At 43.6% G+C, this 27,146-nt stretch overlaps 1 protein-coding gene across 1 annotated transcript; it reads left to right on the top strand.

Moving 5' to 3' along the window:
• Positions 1-381: 381 nt before the first annotated feature.
• Positions 382-4,889, top strand: LOC147447692 (pentatricopeptide repeat-containing protein At2g33680-like). Its single transcript, XM_086523418.1, has one exon. It carries the CDS (start codon positions 500-502, stop codon positions 3,866-3,868), a length of 3,369 nt encoding a protein of 1,122 aa, XP_086379544.1. The 5' UTR covers positions 382-499; the 3' UTR covers positions 3,869-4,889.
• Positions 4,890-27,146: the final 22,257 nt, after the last annotated feature.

Here is a 27,146-nt window from a genome sequence, read left to right as displayed (position 1 = left end):
TGAAGACCCCGTCATTGGATCTACATCAGAGAACTAGGCGCGCACAATGTGTCCAAGTTTACTTATAACGCATTTGTTTCCCATCATGATCATTGCATGTGCATGGTAGGGTTGGATAGGCCACGTGACTCTAATGGCGCCTGCAAGGGGGTAGTGAGCGCCACGTTTTTTTCGGCCATCCAATGCCCTCGAGATTCGTGCACGCAGCTGCCCACCGTCGATCCCACCACTTCACTTCATTTAATTCGTGGGATTGTGTCGTGGGAGAGAGAGGGTGCCTCCGTTCACGTCCGCCGATGCCTCTAGACTAGCTATCGCAATATTTGATTTGACCGACTGTAAAAAAAGTTTAAAGCAACATATTTATCCTCTTGAAGAACAGGCCTTGAGTTCAAGAGTAGGAGGTAGGACAGTTCCGACACGTTAAAACTTCTTTCGATTTTCAAAACGCCAGGGCAGCTGCTGTGGAGAAGTAGGATGTGGGGCGGGGGCGTCCCCGATGCGAGCAGCCTCTACAGGCTTTGAGGATGCAAGCAAAGGTTATTGCATCACACAGGAGAAGGCCCAACTCATGGCCATAATTAACATGAGTGCATGCAAGGGCAATGCTCTTGTCGCCCAACTCAAGTTTTGTGCCCAACATAAGGACCTCTGTACAGGCAGCAAGATCCATGCTGATATCGTTGAATCCCGGATGCTTGAAAGCAACATCTTCCTTGGCAGCGCCCTCATCAATATGTATGCAAAATGCGGTGCTCTCAAAAAGGCACACCATGTCTTTAATGAGCTTCCAATCCGAAACGTTTTTTGTTGGACTGCGCTTATCACAGGCTATGCCCACCATGGGCTTGGCAAGGAGGCGCTTGCTTGTTTCCATCAAATGAAATGCGAGGGACTTTCTCCTGATGCGATAACCTTTGCTTGCATCCTTAAAGCCTGTGGAGGCTTAAGATCTCTACAGAAGGGTCAAAGCATATATGCAGATATCATTCGCGAAGGTTTGTTTGGGACAAACACCACTCTTGACAATGCACTCCTGGACATGTATGCAAAATGTGGTTTGCTTGTAAAGGCACATCAGTTATTCAATGAGTTTCCTGATAGGGATGTAGTGTGCTGGAATGCATTAATTGCAGGATATTGTGAACATGGGCACAATGAAAAGGCCCTTAGCTGCTTTGAACAAATGAAATCGATTGGCCTGCTTCCGAATTCGGTGACCTTTCTTTGTGCTTTGAAAGCATGTGCAAGCACAAAAGCAGCAGAGAAGGGGAGAAAAATCCATGAAGAGATTGCCAGTAAGGGTTTTCTGGGAAAAGATAGCTTGCTATGCACAGCTTTGGTTGACATGTATGCCAAATGTGGTCTTCTTTCGAAGGCACGGAAGGTGTTTGATGAGCTTTCAGTCCCTGATATAGTCTCTTGGAATACATTAATCACAGGATATTGTCGAAATGGTCTAGGTGAAGAAGCTTTCAAGTGTTACGACAGAATGAAACAAGAGGAGCTTTCTCCTGATGCAATCACATATACATGTATTTTAAAAGCATGTGGCAACATTGGAGCAATTGCAAAGGGTGAGCAGATACATGAGGAGATTCATCAAAAGGGATTGTTGAGAGAAGACAGTGTGCTCGCTACTTCTTTAGTGGATATGTATGTCAAATGTGGTGCACTTACAAAGGCACGAAAGGTGTTTGATCAGATTTCAATTCAAGATGTAGTTTCATGGAATGCACTTATTGCAGGGTATTGTCAGCATGGACATGGTGACGAGGCATTCGACTGTTTTGAAAGAATGAAATGCAAGGGCCTTTCTCCAAACATAATGACTTTTTCTTCCCTTCTAAATGTGTGCGGCAGTATGGGAGCAACAGAAAGGGGCAGAGAACTTCACGCTGAAATTACTAGATACGGGTTGCAGGGTAAGGTCGGTGAGCTTGGAAATGCATTGGTAGACATGTATGCCAAATCTGGTGCTCTTGTAAAAGCACAGGAAGTATTTGACAAACTCATAGTACAAGATGCAGTCTCTTGGACTTCCCTCATTGCAGGTTTTTGTGAACATGGCCGTGGGGAGGAAGCACTAACTTGTTTTGAAAAAATGTTAGAGAAGGGGCCCTCCCCAGATGCAGTTACCTTTGCTTGCATTTTTAAAGCATGTGAAAGCTTAGGAGCAGTCGAGAAGGGACATGAATATTTTGACTTAATGATCACAAGGTACGGAATAATTCCAACTTTAGAGCATTATGTATATATGGTGGAGCTTTTGGGTGGGGCAGGGCATTTTGACCAAGCAGTCGCAGTGATTAACAAGATGCCATCTTCTGGATATTTTGAAGTATGGTATGCTTTGCTTGGTGCTTGTCAAAAATGGGGAAATGTGAAGCTTGGACAGTTTGCCTTTGATAATGCAAGTCATTTGAATGATAAGTCAGCTGCCGCATATGTGTGTATGAGCAAGCTGTATGCTGCGGGTGGCATGCATGAAGATGCAGACAGGATGCTTGCGAAGGCAAAAGAGGTTTTTGACAGTCTTCCTTTTCGGGATGCCGTCTCTTGGAATTCTCTGATATCTGGCTACTGCGATCGCGGTCTTTCTGAGGAAGCACTTAACTGCTTTCAAAAGTTGAAAAAAGAGGGCATTTCTCCAAATGCATTGACCTTTCTTTCAATCCTCAAAGCATGCGGCAGTATAGGAGCTTTCAACAAGGGGAAGGAGATACACGATGAGATTGGTAGCAGGGGATTACTGGAAAAAGACAGTGTCCTTGGCACTGCATTGGTCGATATGTATTGCAAATGTGGCGCACTTGCAAAAGCAAAAGAAGTTTTTGACAAGCTTATAGATCGAAATGCAATTGCCTGGAATGCACTGATTGCATGCTACTGCAAACATGGGCTGGCTGAGGAAGCACTGCAGTGTTTCGACCTGATGCAATGTGAAGGCCTTTTTCCTGATGCAGTGACCATCACTTGCATTCTGAAAGCTTGTGGCAACTTAGGACTGTCCTTAAAAGGCCAGCAAATACATGACAAAATTGCCGAGCAAAGGTTGTTTGAAATGGACGATGGGATTGGTTCTGCTTTAGTTGAAATGTATTCGAAGTGTGGAGAAGTTGCGAAGGCACAAGAGGTGTCTGATGGGCTTTCGGTTCGCGATATAGTTTCCTGGAATGCATTGATTTCAGGCTACTGTGAACATGGGCATGGGAAGGAAGCTTGTGTTAGCTATGAGAAGATGAAAAAAGAGGGTGTGCCTCCGAATGAAAAAACATACACCTCCATCTTGAAAGCTTGTGGCAGTGTTGGAGCAGTTGAGAAGGGTGCGGAAATTCATGCTGAAATTTCTAGAGGATGTCTGTTGGGAGAAGAATTCAGCGTGCTAGGGAGTGCACTGGTTGATATGTATGCCAAGGGTGGCTCCCTTGTCAAGGCACAGGAAGTGCTTGATACACTACGTGCCCGAGATGTATTCTCGTGGACTGCTCTTATTTCAGGCTTCTGCCAACATGGGCTCTGTGAGAAAGCTCTTAATTGTTTTGAACAAATGAAGCTTGAGGGTGCCTCCCCTGATGCAGTTACTTTCGCGTGCATCTTGAGGGTTTGCAGCACCCTGGGAGTAGCTGAGAAGGGTCAAATGTATTATGACTGTATGAGTGTCAGATATGGCATAACCCCATCCGTTAAGCATGATGTTTCCATTGTAAAACTTCTAGGCTATGCGGGCCACTTTGATAAGGTGATGGCACTTATCAAGGAGATTCCATCGTCTGATTGTTATCGAGCATGGTTTTCTTTATTGGGTACTTGTCAAGCAGTAGGAAATGCCAAGTATGGCCATTTAGCCTTCAAGCATGCAATTTGATTGAACACATTGCGCTATGTGAGTGCTACCTTGAATTATGCACTCTTCTACAAGGCTGGGACAGAGTTGCAGCTATATAAGTACACAGATGCAGATTGGGCTTGTATTCTCTTTGATCACGGCGATCTACCGACGGTTTCATGTTTTCGTTTGGGAGTACTGCTTACACATGGACGAGTAAGAACCAACCCATGGTTGCTTTCTCAAATGTATAGGGTGTTGCGGTGGCAGCATGTAAGGTAGCATGGCTACATATGCTACTTGAAGAGTCGGGTATGCATGTATAAAGGCAGGTTGTCTTAGTAACATACAATTAGCGTAGGACCCAATGCTACATGGGAGGGTGAAGCACGTTAAGGTGCACTATCAGTTCATCAAAGATGGGTCTTATCTGGTGACATTGACCATAAAGTACGTGAGGATGAATGAGCGGATTGTAGACATATTCGCGACATCTTTTTGAAGGCCCAGGGAGTAGAGGCGATTTTGAGCGACAAAGTAGGATAAGGGCAAGGATATCAATATGAGAGAAATGTCTGATCATAGCTTGATGAATCTGGTCAGACTTCCGGAGACTTGATTGTTCATCAGAAATTGGACGAGGGGCCGACCTCAAGGTAGATTGAATTGGAGAAAGGGATCACTCATAATGAAACTGGCTTTAAGTAGAAGTCAAGACAATGAGAGAGGTAAGATTCATCTGCACAAGGGAAGGGACACAGGACATATAAGATCAAACAAGAAGGCTTAGGAATTAAAAATTCACCTGTGTTGCGGTCTTGTGTATGAATGTCCACAGCGATATTCATATTTTCCTCTAATAATACCTATCCGTTAAAATCTATGAGGACTGAACTGTTATTACTTTAGGTTTGGAATAAAAGCATGGGCCACACTATCGTGCTTGAAAAAATATGACTACACAGGTAAAATTACAGGATTTAAACTCATGCATATGATGCGTGCAGAGTAGTGTCTGCTCGTGGGTACACACAATAAAGATGGCATAATCCATTCTGAATGTGAAATGAGCATTGTGGTAGATCGGATGATTGGGCGAGCATTGAAAAGCAACTCTTCAAATCTGTAGATAACACATGTAGAATGAGATATTTAGGCTTTGTTTCTTAGAGAGCTGTATAGTGCTGGCAGTATTCATATGGGTTCTTATATGGCATTAGAGCAGGAAAGCTACTTCATGTTCACATCTCAAGGCAAGGGATGGTAGAGCATGAGATACTGCTCTATAGTGCTATCATCTCATTATTGGTGATTTAAATCTTTGTTTCACCAAATGCCTTAACTTTCAAATGCAACTTTAAAGGATGTCATTTGTAGCCTTGCCTTGTAGATACGAGAAAGATACCAAAGGAATCCATATTCACTTGAGCATGGGTTTTAGTTGGCTCACTTTCATTACACTCAAATCAATGCACTAGCTACTTATTTGAGTAGACTCCAATGGATGGTGTTGTTGCAAGGAATCCACTTTATCAGAGCCCCTCCACAAGGGAGATGGGTGACATACAGTGAGTGCCAATCTTGCAACTTCCTCCACTTTATATGAGTAGATTGTTGTTGCATGGGAACCAGAGCCCCTCCACAAAGGATATAGGCGACATAGTGACAAGCAAATTTTGCACCTTTCACCACTTTAAAACTGCAAGGTGGCTTCCAGCATTGTACGACAGAATTTTGCCAAGGTTGATGCTCTTGTATAGCTCCTCTTGCAATGAAAAATATCCTTGTGTAGAGCGGTCAGTCAGTACACCAACGTCATGAGTAGTGCTGCCTAACTTACGCACGGTGTATCTTTACTTCTTTTAGCAACATAGTCATCCTGCTTGGCATAACCATGTGAAACATCATGCACACCCATTTGATAGTGTCTACCTAGGATAAGTGATGTAAAACATGATGTATGGTCCCAAGATGTCAGCAAACATGCCTCTCTCCATGCCTATATAAGAGGCCTAATGATGTATATTCCCAAGATGTTAGCAAAGATGCCTCCCTCGCTCTCAGTCTTTGCCTATATAAGAGGCCAAATATAACACAGCTTTCAAGCCATGTAGCTTCTTTAACCTTAAGTTGCTCTCTAGTATATCCAGTATAATGCCTGAATTGATACCAAAACCATGGTAGTGTGAGATTAGTCCTAGTCTCTACAATAATATTTACTTGATATCAAATCCATGGTAATTGTTTCTTCTGCTCTCTCTGGGTCGTATGCCTAACTCGTTCCCCTGTCTTTGGCTAATTATTTAAGCCTTATGAAGATTCTTGATAATACCTAGTGCCACTGCCAGCCTTAATGGTGGTAATAATCCTCCCATTAGCTTATACACAAGAAGATTTAGAAATTTTCTCATGTAGGAAAACGGAGTCTTTCTCTGTTTTTCATACAATGCATAACATCATGAGCTTCTGCTCGAGAGGCATCGCATACCTAGCTAGGTACGATTGGGGGCAGGGGACCCCGCCCCCCCCACCGGCCCGGTGGTCCCGTGTCCCCAATCGTACCTAGCTAGGTATGCGGCGCCTCCCTCACAGAAGCTCGTGATGTTGAGGTAAGTTACAATGTGGGAAATATTGTGAGAATTTGTCCAAAACTTCTTGTGTTAAAACGTCCCTAGGATTATCCAGCAGATAATCACCATTAATCTTGGTCTTCTTTTTGTGGATACACGCTGGTTATATGCCTGGAATCGTACCCTTCATGAGCTTTCCATGGAGAGTTTATGACGGTCAATGCTGATGGTTTGGATCACTAATCTTCATTGAGATCATCGAGCTCTTTCCAATGGGGCCCTGGTAATTGCTTTTGGTGGACTACGACCCTTATTTTTGTGCATTTGCAAAAGGCTTACCACCTGGTTATTCTTAATGGGGACTAGGTTTTGTGCTCAAAACTTGCCTCTCAAATGCCAAGAATCGTGAGCCTAGCGCTCTACCCACTAGGCTGTGCGTGTTTGCCCCGGGTAACATTACTTTTTGTAATCTAGGGTACCCCAGATTACACAAAGTAATCTAGGGAGCCTGCATTTTGAAAGTAATCTAGGGTACCCCATTTTGTATCCGTGGGATTTGAACACATGACCTCACCTTTGTGAGGCGCATGTCTTAACCACTTCGTCTTGCACGTGCATATGAAGCATGTGGGCTCTAATTTACTTAAAACACGTGTGCAAAGCGGCAATGCCAAAAGCAATTTAATCTAGGGTACCCTAGATTACTTTCGATGCCGCTGCCAAGATCTACAGTCAACAATCGCCTTACCATAGATCCCACCTCCCCATACCCGTGTCACTTAGTCCGAGAACCCCACCCCACCCCACCCCCCGGTGCCCCCCCCAAAAAAAAAAACACAGACTATTTGGGTGAAGCATTGAATAAGCCATTTGATGAGGTGCGATTTGCGAGGGCATTGTGACTGTACAAGTGGCAAGGGCTTCCCATTGCCTGGATTCATAGAATAGGTAAAATCACGTCAGAAACAGGCGAGAAGGGTGTCTAAGTGGCCTGACAACGCCATGTAGGTCCAAGCTATAGACTCTGCACGATAGTGGGCCTTTAATCGGAGTACTGTTGGGCATGCAAAGGGGGGGAAGGAGGCCTTTGCTTAAGGCATTGTGAGGTTCCATGTGAGCTTTAGGTATTGTGTTGTGTTGCATATGTGCTCTTGGCGGGTGGGAAGAAGAGGGTTATGAGGGGGAAATTGTCCCCAAGGGCTTGTTGGGGCAACACCTACCAACCACATGCTAAGGGAAAGATAGGGCATCACCTACTTCACCATTTGGGGCCTCATCTTAGCTGTTAACAACACATATTTGTTTTGTGCAAGTGGTAGTGGCTAGGGAAAGAAAGAGGTATGTAGGTATGATGGAGGGTGGGGAAAAGATGCCACAAGCACAGGGAGAGGTCAAGGTTGAAAACAATGAGCAAAGCATGGAAGACTGCAAGCGGTAGAATGCAGCACAGGGAGAGGTCAAGGTCGACAACAATGAGGGAAGCATGGAAGATTGCAAGCGGTAGAGTGCATCACCAGCCGCGGGCTCTGAGGCAAGGATGAAGCGGTACCATGACATGCCTATGCGGGTATTGCAATTGGAGTGTACATTCCGGGTTTGGAACTGTGGACAAGAAAGAGCATGTTGATCTTTTTTATTTGGATTGCAGGGGTAAGGTGACGAGGCAAAGCCTCTCCATAGCTAAAAAACAAAGGTCATAGAGATGGAAACAAGAGGCCCCATCCCCCTATGACACTATTGGTGGAAAGAAGAATGGGCCCCAACTTGATGCAGCAAGAGAGATTTCTCCTAGTGGAGGTCCATAGGTTGAGGTATGTGCCTGTGCATTTGGGTTTTTGCTTCAGTCTTTCACTAAAGCTGATATCACAATGAGGCAAAAATAACATATCTATGCCATCGAAGATCATGCACGAGGAATATGAAATGGATATTTTTCTTGTTAAAATCAAAGATATCAATGAGCAACTTATTGCTAACAAGTGAAGTCATTCCATAATATTCACTTGTGCAGACCATCCTAGATGCATTACCAGGACTTTTGAGGGTTTGTTGCACAAGGCAATGATAATGCTCTTAAGTTTGATGGGTTTGGTCAATTTGCTGTTACAAGAGGCCATGCCAAGAAAAAATAGAGCTAATCAATGTGTTGTTGATTAAGCTATTGTTGCTACACAAGGAAGAGGTAGCAATAACAATGCTACTACTTCCAACGTTTCTTCATGTAGAAAACCATCTGCGACAAATGCCTCCCATAACAACAATGCATCTGAAAAATTTGCTAAAAAAGGAAAGAAAAAGTTGTGTTGCAGCTATTCCAGAGCTCCCGATCATTTGATAAAGCAATAGCTTAAGCTAAACACTAAAGAGACATGTAAAAAAGAGAGTGAATCTTCTTCAAATGCAGCCATTACAAAATTTGCAAAGTTTGTTGTTGATGCAAAATGGGCTTTTATTGCGCAATGTCAGTATGAACTTTCTATCCATGATGCATACCAATTGAGGCTACAAATTCACGTGTGGTATTTTGAGAGTGGTGCGATAAAGCACATTACATCTTATGAAGTCTCAGACAATAGTGCTGAAGTAGTTATTGGAGAAAGCACAAGGAAGCTTTGCCTTAAAATAGTGTTGAAGTAATGGTAGCATTGAAATAATTTTGTGAAAGCAGTGTAGCGTTGGAAACCAAAAATTAATGCAAGCAGATCCAAGCTACAACACTAAATCTCACAGGAAAAAAAACAAGGATAGCTTGGCAGTTATGCAAGGAGCTTTGGAAGCTTGTATTACTATACATATATGGTAGTGATGTGTGTGAACACACTTAGGACTGCCGAGGCGTTTTTCCGTCACTAGGAGTATTTTTTCCCCATTGCATTGTATATACATCCATCACTCTAGGGTTAATATATCTATTATTGTGCACTAAGCAATACGTACTCTCTGTTGTGTGCCTTGAGATTCTTCATCTTCTCTAAGTTGTGTATAGTTTCCTGCAATCCTATTTCCAACAATTGGTATCAGAGCAGGTTGCATCCTCTCGAGCTTAGTCGCTAGCACACGCCTGCTCACTTTTTGAGATTTCGATGAGCTTTGGTGAGCGTCAGTAGGTCGACAAATACTTTGAGAAGGCTCGTAGAGCTCGATCTACTCAACATCTCCATTAGGGATCATTTTGGCCTCCATTTTGACTACAAGCAGTACTACACAAGAAATTTTGTCCTTTTATGCAAAATTTTTGTCAGTGCCATTTTTTGCAAAATAGGTCCCCTACAATATTCTTTGGGTTGTGCTATATAGCACGTGTTGTTCCCACTTCGTTTTTCCTCTTTTCATGCAGTTTTCACATCAAGTGGAGGCACTCGCCATGGCTGGCAACAACACAGATGTGTTCAAGATGTTTGCTACTAAGGATAAATTGGATGGGGACAATTATCCAATGTGGGCTTGCATAATGTGCATTTGGATTGTTGTGCACGGCATTGATGTACATCCTGGTTCTGTGGATACATGTGATGTTGAGGATGTTGCAAGTTTTGGTGGCAGGATTGCTGCTGCTCAAGCTATTTTGCCTACAACTGAGCATGTTCGTTGGGATGTTAGAGATGAGTAGGCTCATGCATTAATTACATTATCTGTGAAGCGCACAATTACTCCTCGCATTCGCTCGGCTAAATCAACTAAACAAGCTTGGGATATTCTGGCTAGTCTTAATGCAAGTTGCAATGGGACTAAAATTGCATTGCTGCGTAAAGAGTTGGAATCAAATATTGTACATGAGAAAGATGGCATGGAAAATTTCCTTACCGGTATCAAGGATATTAATGAGCAACTCAATTCCTGCAAGAGAACTCATTTCTTACAGTTTCCTTGTGCAGATTGTTCTTGATGCTTTGCAGATTCTTACCATAATTTTGCTAGTACTTGGAGACTTATGACCCAAGGAAATCATGATGTGACATTTGATGCATTATGAAAATTGATATTGCAAGAGTCACTTTCAAGAAAGAACAGGGCTAAAAAACGTGCAGTTGAACAGGCTTTTATTGTTGTTCAAAGAAAAAGAGATAACGTATATGTAGCCACTTCTCATGGTTCTTCCACGAGTGAAAAATCACACGTTCCTAATGCTTTTGCTGGTAGCACTTTGTTTGGGAATTTTGAGATTGCATGTTGTGTTTTGCATGTCCTAGTCTTGCCTTCCCACCCTGTATGTTTCAATTTACTTTGCAGGCATTAACCCTTCTCTTCCTTCTCTGCACATGCTACATATGAATTCATTTGCCTGCAGTTTATGAAGCCACAAGACCTTGAAGAACACGATGCAAGAACTTGCATTTGAAGATCAGATCCCTCCACCTAATGAGCTAGCAAAGCGAAGCAAACCCCTACGAAGTCCAGCAAAATTGGAGGTAAAGGCAGTGCCTGGCAACCTTGTCAAGTATTCTGCATCCAGCTTGAAGGTGCCAACAAAGTCATCAAAAGGTATGCATGCATCTACTTTTCATTTTGTTTTCCATTGTTGCAAGGGCTTGCAAAGCTGGTCTTTGCTTGCAGCGTTTGAGTACCCGCAAATATCCAGATTCTTCTACTCGACCGAGGAACTACATGAGGAGCACATCCTCAACCTTGACAGGAGGTTGCCTAAAGAGCTCGAAGAAGATATCCCTGAGGAGGAGTGGCTGAGTGTTTTTAAGTGCTTGCACAAGAAAAAAACGAAGCTATTTCTTTACCATGTGAGGGATGAGTTTGTAGATGAGTGTAGGCTTTTGTACCAAAAGATATATCAGGCGATCCCATCCAATGGTGAGCTGATAGCAAAATGCGCATGAGGATTTTTGTATGAGAGGTGTCAAGCAACATTGACTGATCCAACGACACATCGGATTGCATGGGCAAGGTTTGGTGGAGCCGTCCTTGACAATTACAAGATGCAAAAAGGGGGGTTAGAGAGGAAGATCAACAAGTTTCGTGAATGATTATGGCTTCATCAACAGAGAGCCATTTGTCTGTGATGGTGCCTTATCATCAATATCGACAATGTCGGCAAGCAAGCCGCAGGCATGCGAGGCAACAGAGAAGTCGAAGTATATTCAGCAAGTACATGGCAGAAGGAATCAATGCCAAGGAGGATGACCTGCAAAAGAAGTTGGTTGGGGTGAAAGTGCAGCTGCATGAGAGGAGGGACCTATGGCTCAAAAATAAAGAGTTGTTCTTTGCTTATAGTGACTTCTACACTGAGTTGGAGCAACTAAACAAGGAGCTGGAGGTGCTCAAGAACTCATCGAGTTTTGATCGGAGAGAGGTTGAGTGCAAGGAGGAAGAGGTCAAAGCCATCACCAAAATGTTGTCCAGAGTAGGTGCCAACAGTGACTTGGCCCAGGGTAAAGAATAGTTGAACTCCTTGCAGGTGAGCTTGTTGCCCAAAGTCCAAGAAAAGTGCTTGTATTGCTATGAAATTCCTAAGAAACTACTTAATCTATGCATGAGTGGATATCATGCTAAATAAGTTGCATAGAAAGTTTTTAGAGCAGCTTCATAGTGCTTATGACGTGCTTAGAAAGTATTGAGAAGTGCCTCATACTGCTCAATGGAGCTTAGAAAATGCTTAGAAGTGCTTAAACATAGCTCGAAATTACTAAGAGGTGATGCAACTCCTTAGATGTGCTTCACAGTGAAGCACCTCCTTAGCAGTGCTCAATGGTGCTTAGTGTTGGGGTTAAGGCCTATGTGCCTTGACCGGTCGCCCAGGTCATGGGCGCCCGCCCACTGTTACCCTATACTTATAGTGAGTATACTATATAGGGGGAGCTGCCACTTCATAGTCTCCCCACTCACATCGTGTGTGTATCTCCTTCTCTCTCTCTCACTCTCCGTCTATGGTGCTCCCCGATCCCCTTCAATTGGTATTAGAGCTATGGTGACCGCGGAGAGCACGACGGCTTTGAGAGCTTCGAGGCAATAGCTCGCTTGCTCTCGATGGTAGAAAGATTAAGAAAGCTTGGAAGCTTTGTGAGAATGCAATGGGAGCTTGTGAGCTCAGTTGAGAGTGATGTATGCTCTTGTGGAAGCTCAGAAAGGAGTGTGGAAGACTGTGTGTAAGTGAAGGTGCTGCTCTAAAAACTGTGTGCGCAGCAGCACTGTTTTCAGATTCATTTTTCTCCTCGTAGAATGCAGATCTGAGAATTCTGTCCGCCATGCCCATCCGTTTCGACGTGGTCTACAGCTTTGCAGAAGAAACTTTTTGCAAATTCCTCACCGTTTTGCTGATATTCAGCTCAGACTGACTGTATACAGAAATTCCAGATTTTCTGTTGTCGCATTGTGTGCGAGTTTGATGCACTTTTGGAAGCACGGGAGATGCTTGAAGTTTAGTGCATAAATTATGAGCTGAAGATGCAATTGCAGCTTGTGTTAAGCTTGTGGTTTGAGGGTTTTTTGGTAGACTTGGGCAACGAAGTACGGAGGCATTTACACACCACCAAAGCGGTCTCTTGAGAGACACAGTTTTTTGGAGCACACAGGTGGAGCTTCTTTCACTGGTTTTCACAAGATACTTTGGTAGTGATTTTGTGCTTGGATTCATGGTCTTTGTGGATGGTTTGCATATGGTTATGACGCATGGTTGATGCCCATTATACATGCATTTTGGCGAGCACTTTCAAGTGCCGGTGAGCTCTCTTGAGAGCATTGTTTTCGCATTGATCAAGTTTCCGGATTGCAAATCTTTTGGCGCTTGCTTATGCGCGGTCACTCCGTTGATGTACGTTGAGTGCGGATTGCCATTGTATGTGAAAATGTGGAGCCATTTTGGCATTTCTACTCATTGGCATTGAGTAGTGTTATGGTTTATGATAGAGATTGTAATTGAGTTTTTTGCTCAATTTTTAGGGGAAATTTTGTCAGATTTTTCCCAGATTCTCGCCATAGTTTGTGATCGAGTGTTTACTCTCACTTTGACAGGTTTTGTCAGTTTGGACACAGTTTTGTGTTTTTGTATCCACTCTCGCAAGAGTGAGGAGTTGTGTATCTCTTTTTGCTTGAGACAGTGGTTTGCTCTCGGGTGGAAGAGTCTTGTGATCTCGAGCATTGTTTGCCATAGTTTTGCAGAGCTTATGCATGTATGTTGAGTTTAGTTTGATGCGCATTGATTGCTCATTGTATTGAGCTTGCAGGACAATGGTTATTTTGTGTTGATAGCCATTGTGCGTCGAAACTCTGGCGAAATTTTCCCAGGAGTTTTATGCGATCTAGGTAGAGATTGCGGGTTGCACTCAGCATTTGCGTGCGGTGTTCTCTGCAGGTGGGAGATTTGTGCATGTGTATGCATCGATACCGCATAGTGTGGGCTTGGTGATTAGCTCAGAGATTGCAGTGTGATACTAGAGCAGACGAGGCTTGTATTGACATTGCGGGAGCTCTATTTTGGAGTGTGTCTCAGGTTTTACATTGTGTTTCTAGCCATATTTGTAGACAGTTTCAAGGTGTTGTTGGTGACGTGGTTTTGCTTTCTAGTTTGCTACATTCTGCTCATGGCAGAGATAGGTGATCGCTCAGATTATGATCTCTCCAAAATGTGCATGTTTGATGGGTCAGACTTTGCAGCATGGAGAGAGTGTATGCTTGATGCATTGACACATCGAGGGTTGCATCGACCATTGAGTGGTGATGCAGGTAGACCTTCAAACATGTCTGACGATCAGTGGAAGGAGCTAGAGGAGATGGCACTATCTACACTCTCTTTGCACCTTGCAAAATCTGTATATGCTCTTGTTATGTATGAGACTACTTCGAGAGCACTTTGGCGCAGATTACATGATATGTATGATAGATATGAGTCATCACGGACTCGTGTGAGACATGTACATTCACGAGCATGCCGACAGGTGACATGTTGGTATTGTGGTCATTCTGGACACGTTAGACGATGTTGTTTTCGTCGTATGCGACATCGTAGGAGACATGGATGTCTCAGAGATGTATGTAGTGATGCCATGGACTCAGTTGCTTTGACAGTTGAGGCAGATGTAGTGTCGGAGTATACTAGTGACGGGGATGTCACTTTTACCTCGAGCTATGCACGAGATGCTATACATATGGATAGTGTACTCCCTTCGCAGTGGTTGCTAGACGCAGATGCTATGTTTCATGTCACGCCGCATCGTGAATGGTTTTGTAGCTATTCTAGCAGGATGCTTGGCAGTGTACGTTTGACCAATGGATCGGTGCATGCGATAGCAGGTGCAGGAGATGTGAGACTGTCATTACCGAGTGGTGCATCTTACTTGTTACGACATGTGCGCTATGTACCAGATTTGACAGTGAGTTTGATCTCGATTGGTGAGCTTAGAGATTGTGGATGTCAGATTTCGCTACGAGAGGGAGATTTTGTGATGCATTTGGGTTCGCTAGTGATTGCGAGAGGTGCCAGGAGTGGTATAGGTTACCCATTGCATGTAGATCACGGGAGAGAGGGTGTTGTCTCTATGATCATGCAGCCAAGTAGAGAGCGAGAGAGCAGGCGAGTCTCTTTTGCTTGTGGGTTGCATGATGCTTTGCATGGAGTGCAGAGCAGTGACCTTGTTGTGCAAGTTGCATCTATGGATGCACAGGTAGAGCGGGACAGCTCTAGTGAGTCACAACAGGATGAGTCATCAGAGGTGATGATAGAGATGACTCACATGGATGCTGAGATGTCGGCTATTTTGGAGTCATTTCTTGATAAGCTTATGCCAGAGCTTGATGCAGATTCAGGACAGATGGATACTCTTGGTACACATGTGATATGTGGTGGGCATGAGGAGTCACTCCAGAGCTCGGAGTCAGAGTGCCATGGTTTCTATGATGGGGGACATGATTGCCATGAGTTGAGTTCTGAGTTGGAGGTGGCAGAGGTTGCCAGGGTTGCATCAACGTTCGGTGTCCTCATGTACGAGATGCTGATCTCGAGGCCCGAAATAGCAGCTGCAGTGGGAGCATTTGCAGCAGGGTTGATTAGTTGTTCGATGACTGATTTCGGCACAGAGCATAGGAGAGGTTTGCAAGTATTGGACCGATATTTGCAGGAGTGCATGAGCTCTTGTAGATTCTTTGCAGAGCTTGGAGCTAGCTTTGTGTGGCTTCCAGAGAGCGGGATGTTTGTCTGTCTGTAGAGCTGGATGCACTAGCTCATTGAGAGTCAGTGGGCATAGGTTGAGAGAATATCTCACCTTCTATTAGTTGCACACTAGTAGATCTTGCTTAAAGGAACATTGGCCTTTAAGTGGGAGGTTGTTGGGGTTAAGGCCTATGTGCCTTGATCGGTCGCCCAGGTCATGGGTGCCCGCCCACTATTACCCTATACTTATAGTGAGTATACTGTATAGGGGGAGCTGCCACTTCACAGTCTCCCCACCCACATCGTGTGTGTGTCTCCTTCTCTCTCTCTCACTCTCCGTCTGTGGTGCTCCCCGATCCCCTTCACTTAGAAGTGCATAGAAAGAGCTTCAAAGTGCTTACATGGGTCATTGGAAATTGCTTAGCAAGTGGCTAGTAATTGCTTAGAAAATGGTAAGGAACTGCATAGAAGATATTCATAGTGCCAAGGGTGCTTAGAAGTGCATAGAAAGAGCTTCAAAGTGCTAAGAAGGTCGTTGAAAACTGATTTAGAAACTTTTTAGAAGTCCTTCATAGTGCTCAATGGTGCTAAGAAAGTGCTAGGAAGTGCTTAACAAGTGCCTAGAAGTGCTTAGCAACAACCTCAAAGTGCTATGGGGGGATTAGAAAGTGCTTAGCAAAGGTACATAAAGCGGTGAAGCAACTGCTGAGAAGTGCTTTAAAGTGGCCATGGTGCTTAGAAAGTACCCTGTGCCAGTGTAAAATACCATGGTGCTTAGAAAGTACTTCAAAGTGCTTAGAAAGAGCTACAAAGTGCTTACAAGGACATTGGAAACTATCACCTAAGAGTGATTCAAACTATTTGTAGGCTTTTGAAGTCACTTCAAAGTATTTGGGAGCACCTTCAGAAGATTTTCAAAATCCACCCCCAGAAAGTGATTAACAACGGTCAAAAAACTACTTGAAAGTGGGTTTTAAGTGTAGTTTACAGGCTTCTAGCAGCTTATACAAACAATAGCCCCATAAAGTTGTTGAAAGCACTTTTCCTTTTGCTTCAAAGTGGCTTTAAACTGGTGGTTGATAGCACTTTACCTAGTTCCTATCCTTACTTTGTAGGGAAACAAAGTTTTATTGCATGGTTCACAATACCTGAGGTTCGTCTAGCAAGTGCAATGGATGCTGAAAAATAGCCTTTTTGCCGACACGCCTCTGGCATATGTCTTTCTTATTCGGAGAGACTCGAGTCTTTGCTGTCCAAAAACCAAACACAAGATCCTTAATATCCTCTGTGATGGATGTAAAACGGTGAGCCTATCGTTGACATGCTATAATAAAAAATTGATTGTTTTCATCCTCAAAGTGTAGTCGTGCATTTGCAAAGCTGATGTTTCTTCTATGTATACCCAGTGACTTTGCAAGTGCTTGATTGGTCAAGGGCCTTGCATCTACTTCATCCCTGGAGTTAATGTAGGCCATCATTGTTGCCCTCTTAAAAAGTATTTCTGTAGCTGAGTGTGAGACCTTGACTTCTGACAAGGTGCTACGAATGTTTGAAAACACTGCTCTCTCTCTATACAATGTGCCAAGTTCTACAGGTTACAATACACTGATTGTTGGAATAGTTGATCAAATATCTCTCCTTAAAGTTTGTTTATCAATCCTTGTGTCTGATCTTGCCAGCACTTTGACATAGTACGAAGAGTCTTCCTTTCTGCTTCTCATCTGCAAACTGGACATCCTTTTTCTTTTTAGTACTGGGAGTGTGCCTTTGTCTCTTTGTTCCATTTTTTGTGCAGCCCAGTTCTCTCATAAGCATCTTGTGAACTCCTTGAGAAACTTTGTTAGATTGTGCACTGGTGAGCATGGAGCCGGGTCAAGAATACCTGCAAAGAAAGAGCTTAAGGCATGTACATGCATCCATAACAACCACAAAGAAGATCTCAATGCATCAAGAAAACAAAACATCATCACACACCTAGGTCGAGAGAAGGCTCCATCTTGTGTGCATAGAAGAGAGAGAGAGAGAGAGAGAGAGAGAGAGAGAGAGAGAGAGAGAGAGAGAGAGAGAGAGAGAGAGAGAGAGAGAGAGAGAGAGAGAGTTATGGAGAAGAGATGTGGACACATAGTAGAGAAACACGCGCAGAGAAGGAGAGAAAGGGATGATCTGTGAAAAACACAAGTAGTAGAGACGAGGAGAGAGAGGGAGAGCCTGGCTCGGTGTCTACAGACCACGTCCAAGGAGTGGGAATTCAAAAAACACCCCCCTCATTTTTTGATTCTCATTCATTTCCCTCCACTCAAAATCATATTTGACTCCATGAGTTCCCTTTGCCGAAAATCACTTGAAAAAGGAGTGTCCAAGACAGCCCTTTTTGGACCACTAATACATGCTTTCAACTTGCAGAGATAGTTTCTCTTGTGGGATGCGTTTTGAGCTAGTTTGCTCACTACTTGCGTATATGGTTATGCTCTTTACGCTCAGTTGATCTGTTTGTCCCAGATTGTATGCTTGCAGATATAACAGACTGTGGAGATGGTTTTATGCATACGTGAGCATCGGTTTTGATACATTTGATCATGGGTTTCATGATTGTGTAGTGGTCGAGTGATCTCCCACTTTGTTGCCAGTTTGGTATGATTTATGGTAGAGATTGTGCTTGAGTTGTTTTATAAGTCAGTTTACAGATGAGACTCTGCCAGATTTCTCCCAAGTTTTCTCACCATAGTTTCTTGACATTCACTTATGGTTGCAGATATGTGTGACATTTTAGAGTCTATAGTGATGACTCATGAGAGATGGAGGTCTTGTAGTTGCTGATACGTGCGACGTTGGCATTGTGGTCACACATGGAACATTAGGTGCTAGTTTTGGACGTATGAGGCAGCAATAGAGATCTACGCGTGGTGCATATGAGGTTTTGACACATTCTAGCATGATGGCTTCATGTGCCAGTGACAACAATGTCACATCTGCTTTTAGCGTTTCTCCTAATTACATGTCTTTGAGAGGTGACACTTCTCCACATTGGTTGCTAAATGAGGATGCAGTCTTCCACATCACACCACATCATGATTAGTTTAGCACCTTCTCTAGTGGGAGCTTTGATTGCCTACACTTGGCTAATGGTTTGGCGTTTGACATTGTAGGTGCATGAGATGTTTGCTTGTCATTTTCCAATGGTGCCTCATATACGCTATGACATGTGCTCTATGTTCCCAAGCCGAGATAGAGTTTGATCTTGGTGAGATAGCTAGCAAATTTTGGGTTTCAAATACTGCTTTGATAGTCTTTCCAGATGTATTGCGGTCCATTAGTGATTGTCGAAGGAGCCCACAGTGGCTTGGTATATCCTATGCATGCATCTAAGGTTCAAGACGACATGGTATCGGTTTTATTGCTCGCATGCTTTGAGTGAGAGATGAGGTGTGTCTCCTTCGCAGGTGTCAAATACTGCTTTGATAGTCTTTCCAGATGTATTGCGGTCCATTAGTGATTGTCGAAGGAGCCCACAGTGGCTTGGTATATCCTATGCATGCATCTAAGGTTCAAGACGACATGGTATCGGTTTTGTTGCTGGCATGCTTTGAGTGAGATATGAGATGTGTCTCCTTCGCGGGTGAGCTCCCCCTACTCACAAGACAGAGCACTTAGCTATGCAGGACATGCCAATAGACTCTGTAGAGACAGAGGTAGAGCGGTAGTGCTATAGTGAGAGACATGTGTTGTCAAAGTTTGTGCAAGCAGAGGTAGAGCAGTTTTGTTCCCTAGAGACATAGGCAGAGATGATAGACATGGAATTCTTTGATATGCTCATGCTAGAGGCTGATGAGTTAGTGCCAAGATGCACAATTTTGCCTATGGGTGAGAGGAGCATAGCCATCCTAGTGTCGAGGTTGACACATCCATACCCGATGAGTAGTCCTGATGATGCAGTACACACAGATAGCAAGGGGAGGCAAGTACAACCAAGTTTGTGCAAATTTCATCAGCATTCGGATGTCTCATGTACAACCTAATAGTGTCAAGGCCCAAAGTAGAAGCTACAGTGGGAGAATTTGCAATAGCGATTGTCAGTCGTACGTTGACTGACACTTGCATGATGCATAGTGGAGTTTTGCAGGCCCGGGGGATTCACCATGGAAAACTTACCTCACCACGTAAGTGCAGGGGAGGGGGGTTTTTTACAAGTTACATAAGCGTATAAGTTAGAGGCAGGCCCCCAATAATTTATCTCCCAAGCTTAAAAATAAGGGTGGGGGTATCATATTTATGGGGGGGAGAAGTGAAAAAAGGTGAAAATGAGAGGAAGTTTTTGTGTTTCAAAATTATGGCTTCCCAAAAGAGTCTACCCTTGAACTTGTGAGTCAATAGCTACAAAGATACATGCAAGAACTAACACTGCTTTGTATCAACTGCTTGTTTTGTGATTATAGTTCATTTGTTGAGGGATGAAAGCTGTAAAGAGTTTGTATAGATGCAAATTCACATGAAGAACCTAACACAACTTTATAACCATGTTTTTTGAGTAATTTAGATGGGTCAAAATTGAGAGTAGCTAGAGTGCAGGCTGAACATGCACATAGTTTGAAACTCAAACTAAGACACATTGATCGTACAGAAGTGGTTCCTTAGTACAGTGCCAGTCTCTATGCTACACGCTCTTTGGCTAGTTTTACTCAGTTAGATCATGTGAGACCTAAATTTTATATGTAAGATAGGGGTATGATAGTTTTCTACATTGATTTCCGTACAAGCGTAGAAAGGGGGGTTCGTATTCCCCCTAATATGAGTCGTATATAGGGGTTTTGTCAAAGTTGTCCACTCACAGGTGGCGTCCCGTTTTGTATATAGAGTGAATCCCCGGGGTTTGCAGGCCATAAAAAGTTTTTTGCATAATTTAGATGTAGGCTCTAGATACGCACACTCGCCTATCACTAGAGCCGATACAACTGCATGTAGATCGACTGAATGAGCCACTGGGCGTAGGTTGAGAGAGTCTCTCACGCGGTGTCTTGTACATAGTAGTAGTTTAGCTAGTAGGACCCACTTATTGGCACCTTCACCTTAAGTGGGAGATTGTTGGGGTAAAGGCCTCAGTGCTTTGCTCGATCGCCCATACTATGGGCGGCCACCCACTGACCATGACCTTATTCTTGTACATATACCAAGAATAAGAATATCCTCACTTTCAGGTTGACTCCACCCACACACAGCTGTCTACTCTCTCCTTCTCCCCTTATCGCACGCACACACCACACCGTCCATGCATGCGTCCATGCACACACACTCTTCAATAGGGAGATGAAGAGTATTGGAGTTGGTGGAAAAAAGGGAGAGAGAGAGAGGGAGCGGAATTTGGCTCTCCTCAAACCCACATATGAGTATCTTGAGAGATTTTATTTTAGCACACTGATCACAGGCAGAGATCTTGCATCGACATTACAGGTGGAGATCATTGGAGCATTGATCAAGTGATATCTTTTTTATCAAGGCATAGATGATCTGATCAACACCATAGGTGGGGTTACGTGCTTGGTTTACTAGATCTCACATGTACATCATGCAGGTTTACTACACTTTATAAATCTCCAGTGGGAGTATGCATGGTATATGCATAGCAGACACTAGTTAGTGTTGTGTGTGCTCTTTTGATAGTTATATCTCTGCAGGGATTACTATTTACAAGAATTTATGCCCATGTATTGGTTGTATGGACTCCCAGAGAGTGTTTCCAGCATGGTTTTTTGCTTTTTTTCTATGTGTGCATGCGCATATATAGTTCGAGCTAGTTATATCTTGCATTGTTGGAATTAGGGTTGCAGAGAAACACACAGCTTGGAGAAGACAAAGGAAGCTCAAGGCACACAATAGAGAGTGTGTTACTTAGTGTGCAATGGAAAGATAGATAGCCCTAGAGTGATGGGCGTATATACAATGCTCGGGGGAAAAAACCTCCTAAAGAGGGAAAAAATGCCCCGGCGGTCCTAGTGTGTTCACACATCACTACCACATGTATATGGTAACAAATCCCTCCTGGAGTGATGCGGTGAACGAGAGCTGGCACATGAGTAAAGGGAAGTGCCATGCCCTGAGGACAGGATCAGTCCACAAAGGGGAGTAAGACCAAAGCTTTGCGGAAAGCTTCAAGCTTCTCACGAGACAATGCCTTTGTGAAAAGATCTGCAAGGTTGTCCTGTGTTGGCACATAAGCCAAGCTGATCTCTCCTCCTGAGAGCCTCTCCCTGACATAGTGGTAATGCACCTCAATGTGCTTTGTGCGAGCATGAAAAACTGGGTTCCTCGCAACTTCCAATGCGCTCTGACTGTCAGTGTAGATAGTGTTGGCAGTGTCCTTTCCAACACCCAAATCAGCCATAAGGCGTCTGAGCCATACACACTCAACCGTAGCTGTGAAGAATGCCCTGTACTCAGCCTCACAACTCGAAGTGGCCACAGTAGGTTGCTTCTTGCTCAACCATGATATACATGAACTGCCAAGCATGAAACAAAAACCACTTGTGGACACTCTTGTGTGAAAACAACCAGCCCAATCTGAGTCCGAAAAAGCATGTAAGTCTGGCGGCAATGATCCCCCCTTGGGATAAAACAAGCCAAGATGTAAATTGCCACTAAGGTATCAGAAAATCCTCTTGACAGCCTGCCAATGCTTAGACCCTGGGCTATGCATAAATCTGCTGACCTGTGAGACTGCAAACTGAATATCCGGCCTCGTGTTGCATACATAAATGAGGCAGCCAACAACAGTTTGGTAAAGAGTGACATCAGCAGGATCACCAGCATCATGTAGACTCAACTTCAAACCTGTTTCCATGGGAGTGGCAATAGGTTTGCAATCCTCAAGTCCAAACTTACATAGAAATGTCTCTATGTAACTTTTCTGACACAAGGCAATACCACCATCACACTGCTTAAACTGTATACCCAAATAATGATGCAACAGCCCCAAATCTTTCATCTTGAAAGTAGCATTCAAATCAGCCTTAAATTCAGCAATATGTCTCTCATTTGGTCCAGTGATCAGCAAATCATCAACATAAAGAATCACAATGAGAAGTACATCACCCTCGCGCTTTACATACAATGTGCTTTCTGTTGGACTGTTACGAAAACCTTGTTTGACCAAATGAGTGTCAGCTTTCTCATACCAAGCACGAGGAGAGTGCTTCAACCCATACAAAGCCTTGTTACATTTGCACACTTTGTCCTCTTGTCCTTTTATGACAAAACCGCGAGGCTGCATTACATAAACTTCCTCAAATATGTCACCATTCAAGAAAGCAGTAACAATGTCTGATTGATGTACATCCCAACCAAAATGAGCCGCCAATGCACATAGAAAACGCACAGTAGTCATACGACAAGTGGGAGCAAAAGTCTCTTCATAATCTATGCCTTTTTGCTGTGCATAACCCTTTGCAACAAGTCGAGCCTTATGGCGATCGATCTCACCATCCGGCTTGCGTTTCAACTTGTAAACCCACTTCGTACCAATGGCCTTTTTGTGAGGAGGCAAATCACATAAAGTCCATGTGTCATTCTATAAGTGCATCATATTCTGAATGCATGGCAGCCATCCAATTTTTTTTAATTTTGTGCTTCATCAAAAGACAGAGGTTCCTCAACATCATGTAAGCTAGACACATCCAAAGCATAACAATCTGATGCATAAGATGCATGGCAAGGCCCTGATTGAGTGCAACTAGACAAAGCTGCATCCAATTTACTGTCACGTAATGTATGCACCAGCCATTTTGGCATACCTCTAGCCTACTCATTTTCAGCCCTTTCCTGATACATTATGTACATCTGCATCAGTAATAGGCTGATCTGTAACATTTTCAGAAACCCCCGTAGACTGTACATTTGCCTCATCGGAATTTACATTCGAGCTTCCACCACGAAAAGGAGGCAGCAAAGTGTCATAAATGTCATGTGAGCTTACATTACTGTCTCTGATACATGGCAGCAAGGGCAGAACAGAATCTTCCACAAACAGAACATCGAAACGAGAATACACTTTGTTTGTGGATGATACAACCTATAACCTTTGCTTTTAGCACTATAACCAACAAAAATACATTTGACATCCTTATCATCCATTTGACATTTGACATCCTTAGCATCCATTTTACTGTCACGCAAAGTGTGCACCAGCCATTTTGGCATACCTCTAGCCTGCTCATTTTCAGCCCTTTCCTCATCAAGTACATCATGTACATTTGCATCAGTAATAGGCTGATCTAAAACATTTTTAGAAACCCCCATAGGCTGTACATTTGCCTCATTGGAACTTACATTCGTATTTCCACCAGTGAAAAGAGGCAACAAAGTGTCATAAATGTCCTGTGAGCTTACATTACTGTCTCTGGTACATGACAGCAAGGGCTGAACAGAATCTTCCACACTACATCCCGTGAAACCAGAATACGTTTTGTTTGCGGATGATAGAACATGTAACCTTTGCTTTCAGCACTATAACCAACAAAAATACATTTGACAGCCTTATCATCCAATTTTCTGCGCTGCACTTGTGGCACCAAAGCATATGCCAAACAGCCAAAAACACGCATGTGCTCAATAGAAGGCTTTCTATCATGCCATGCTTCATATGGAGTAATTGACTGTAAAGCTTTCGTAGGACACCTGTTAAGTACATAAGTGGCACACATGATGGCCTCAAGCCAAAAAGAATGTGGCAAAGCTTGACTTTTGACCATACATCGTGCCATTTCCGTCAGTGACCTGTTTTTCCTCTCAGCAACACCATTTTGCTGAGGTGTATAAGGCACTGTACATTGGTGTTTTATCCCACGACTAGCCAGAAATGCATTAAATTCATGAGACATATACTCCCCCCCTCGATCAGAACGGAGGGTGCCCATAGTACATCTCGAGACATTTTCAGGCATAGCTAGAAATTGTTTGAAGCACATAAAGACTTCGGACTTCGCTTTGAGCGGAAATACCCATGCATGCCTGGAGTAATCATCAATGAAAGTCACGAAGTACAAGTAATTGCCCAAGGACGGAGTTTGCATGGGCCCACAAACATCACTATGCACAAGCTGCAACCTGCATGTGGCCCGAACTGAACCATCCTTTGGAAACTTAGATCGCTGCATCTTACCCAAAATACAGCCTTCACAAACTTGTTTGACAGGTGCTTCAAGAGGTGGCAAAGAAGCAACCATATCAGATTTCTGCAAACGCAGCAATCTGGCAAAATTCAGATGACCAAAACGTGCATGCCAAAGTTTTGCATCTGAAATAGCCCTTGAATCTACAACAACATTTGCAAAATTTTGTCTACACTTGTGATACAAAGTGAGCTTATACAGCCCACGGCACAAAAGCCCAGATGCAACAATTTCATCACCAAAACTGAGATCATGAACTGTACATCTGTCATCCACAAATTTGACTACAAGTCCAAGTCTAGCAAGTGTGGATACAGACAAGAGATTCTTCTTGATCCCAGGTACATAAAGTGCATCAACAAGTGTGAAGGAACTGCCATTAGCAGCAGTGAGCATAATCTTTCCAACTCCCTGAACTGGATAAGAGGCGTTGTTGGCACAAGTGACTGAATTCCCATGAGGGACAGACTCAAGAGAGGTAAACAATTCACGATGTGAGGTAATTTGCTGTGTAGCACCACTGTCGAAATACCACACATGTGAATCTGCAGCAACTGACAAGCATGCATCATGGACAGCAGGATTGTAAGTGCACTCTGCGCTAAAAGCCCATTCTGCATCAACATCAGCAACACATTCTCCTTTCATAGAAGACTCGACAATGGCTGCATTTGTAGTGGAACCAGCATTTGCAGTGGAACCACCCTCTTTCTTCTTAGCCTCTTTGGCCTTCAACTTAGGACATGACTTGATCAAGTGATCATTGGCTTTACAATAATGGCAACGCATCTTCTTTTTGCCCTTATCACCAGAATTTCCAGACGAAGTACTGCCAGTAGAAGCATTAGGAACAGAATTTTTGCCACTCACAGCAGAACCATAAATAGTGGCTGCATTGTTGTAACCACCCTTTCTTTGAGAAGCAACAAAAGACTGTTCAACTGCACGCTGCCTAGTCCTGTTTTTCTGGAAAGTGACTCTTGCAACAGCAATGTGCATAATGCATCAAACTTGACAACTTCAGGATTTCCTTGGGTCATAAGTCTCCAAGTACTAGCAAAAGTCTGGTAGGAATCTGGTAAGGCATCAAGAACAGTCTACACAAGGGAACTGTCTGAAATGACTTCACCTACAGAAATAAGCTGCTCATTGATATCCTTGACACTAGCAAGGAAAGTGTCCATATCATCTTCCTCATGCATAATCTTCGACTCCAGCTCTTTACGCAGCAAAGAAAATTTAGCCTCATTGCGGCTTGCATAAAGACCTGCTAAAATATCCCAAGCCTGTTTTGCAGATTTTGCTGAACGGATGTGAGGAACAATGGTGCGCTTCACAGACAACGCAATCAATGCATGAGCCTGCGCATCCTTAACATCCCAACGAGCTTGTTCTGTCGTAGGCAAAACAACCCTAACAGCTGTAATCCTTGCAGCAAGACCTTCAACATCCTCAACATCGCCTACATCCTCAGAACCAGGACGTACATCAATGCCCTGCACAATGTTCCAGACACCCTTTGACACAAGAACATGTTGCATCATATAAGCCCACATAGGGTAGTTTTCCCCATCCAACCTGTCCTCAGCAGCAAACATGAACACATCTGTGTTGTTGTTGTCAGCCATGGTAAATGTTGCACCTGATGTGAAAACTGCCAAAAATAGGAGAAATGGAGCGGGAACAACCTGTGCTATATAGCACAAACCGTAGAAGACTATAAGGCACCTGTTATGCGGAAAACGGCACTGACAAAAATTCTGCACAAAATGACGAAATAGCCTGTGCAGTACTGCCTGTAGTGGAAACGGAGGCCGAAATGAGCCCAAATCAAAATTCTGAGCAGACCAAGCTCTTCAAGCTTACCCAAAATTTTTGTCGAACTGCGAACGCTCACCAAAGCTCACTGAAATCGGAGAAAGTGAGCAGGCGTGTCCTGGAGCATCTGGCGTTAGTACTAAGCCCGACAGGACGTGACATGCTCTGATACCAATTGTTGGAATTAGGGTTGCAGAGAAACACACACAGCTTGGAGAAGACGAAGGAAGCTCAAGGCACACAATAGAGAGTGTGTTACTCAGTGTGCAATGAAAAGATAGATAGCCCTAGAGTGATGGGCGTATATACAATGCTCGGGGGAAAAAACCTCCTAAAGAGGGAAAAAATGCCCCGGCGGTCCTAGTGTGTTCACACACATCACTACCACATGTATATGGTAACATGCATGTGATAGATTGCCAAGTGTATAAGTGTTACAATTAGGTGGTGTTGTCCAAAGAGCCACTCGTGTAGGAGTGAGCTTGTTTGCCATGATTTTGGAGGTTATTGTGTAGGTTTCAAGAGATATCACAAATTGGCCTATTTTTTATGAAGTTATAAATGATGCACTTGATGAGGAAAGGACAAAAAATGAGGAATCTAGAGGTATATGCCAAAATGGCAGGTGCATACTTTGTGTGACAGAAAATTGGATGCACCTTGTTTAGTTGTACTCG

The sequence above is a fragment of the Adiantum capillus-veneris genome, chromosome 11 (genome assembly GCF_014529385.1).
Source record: "Adiantum capillus-veneris isolate H3 chromosome 11, ASM1452938v2, whole genome shotgun sequence".
Classification (NCBI taxonomy): Eukaryota; Viridiplantae; Streptophyta; class Polypodiopsida; order Polypodiales; family Pteridaceae; genus Adiantum; species Adiantum capillus-veneris.
This window is presented reverse-complemented; position numbering and strand designations above follow the sequence as displayed.

What these genes read in the sequence shown, in the direction of transcription:
- LOC147447692 (XM_086523418.1), top strand. Translation starts at nt 500, where the DNA reads ATGCGAGCAGCCTCTACAGGCTTTGAGGATGCAAGCAAAGGTTATTGC.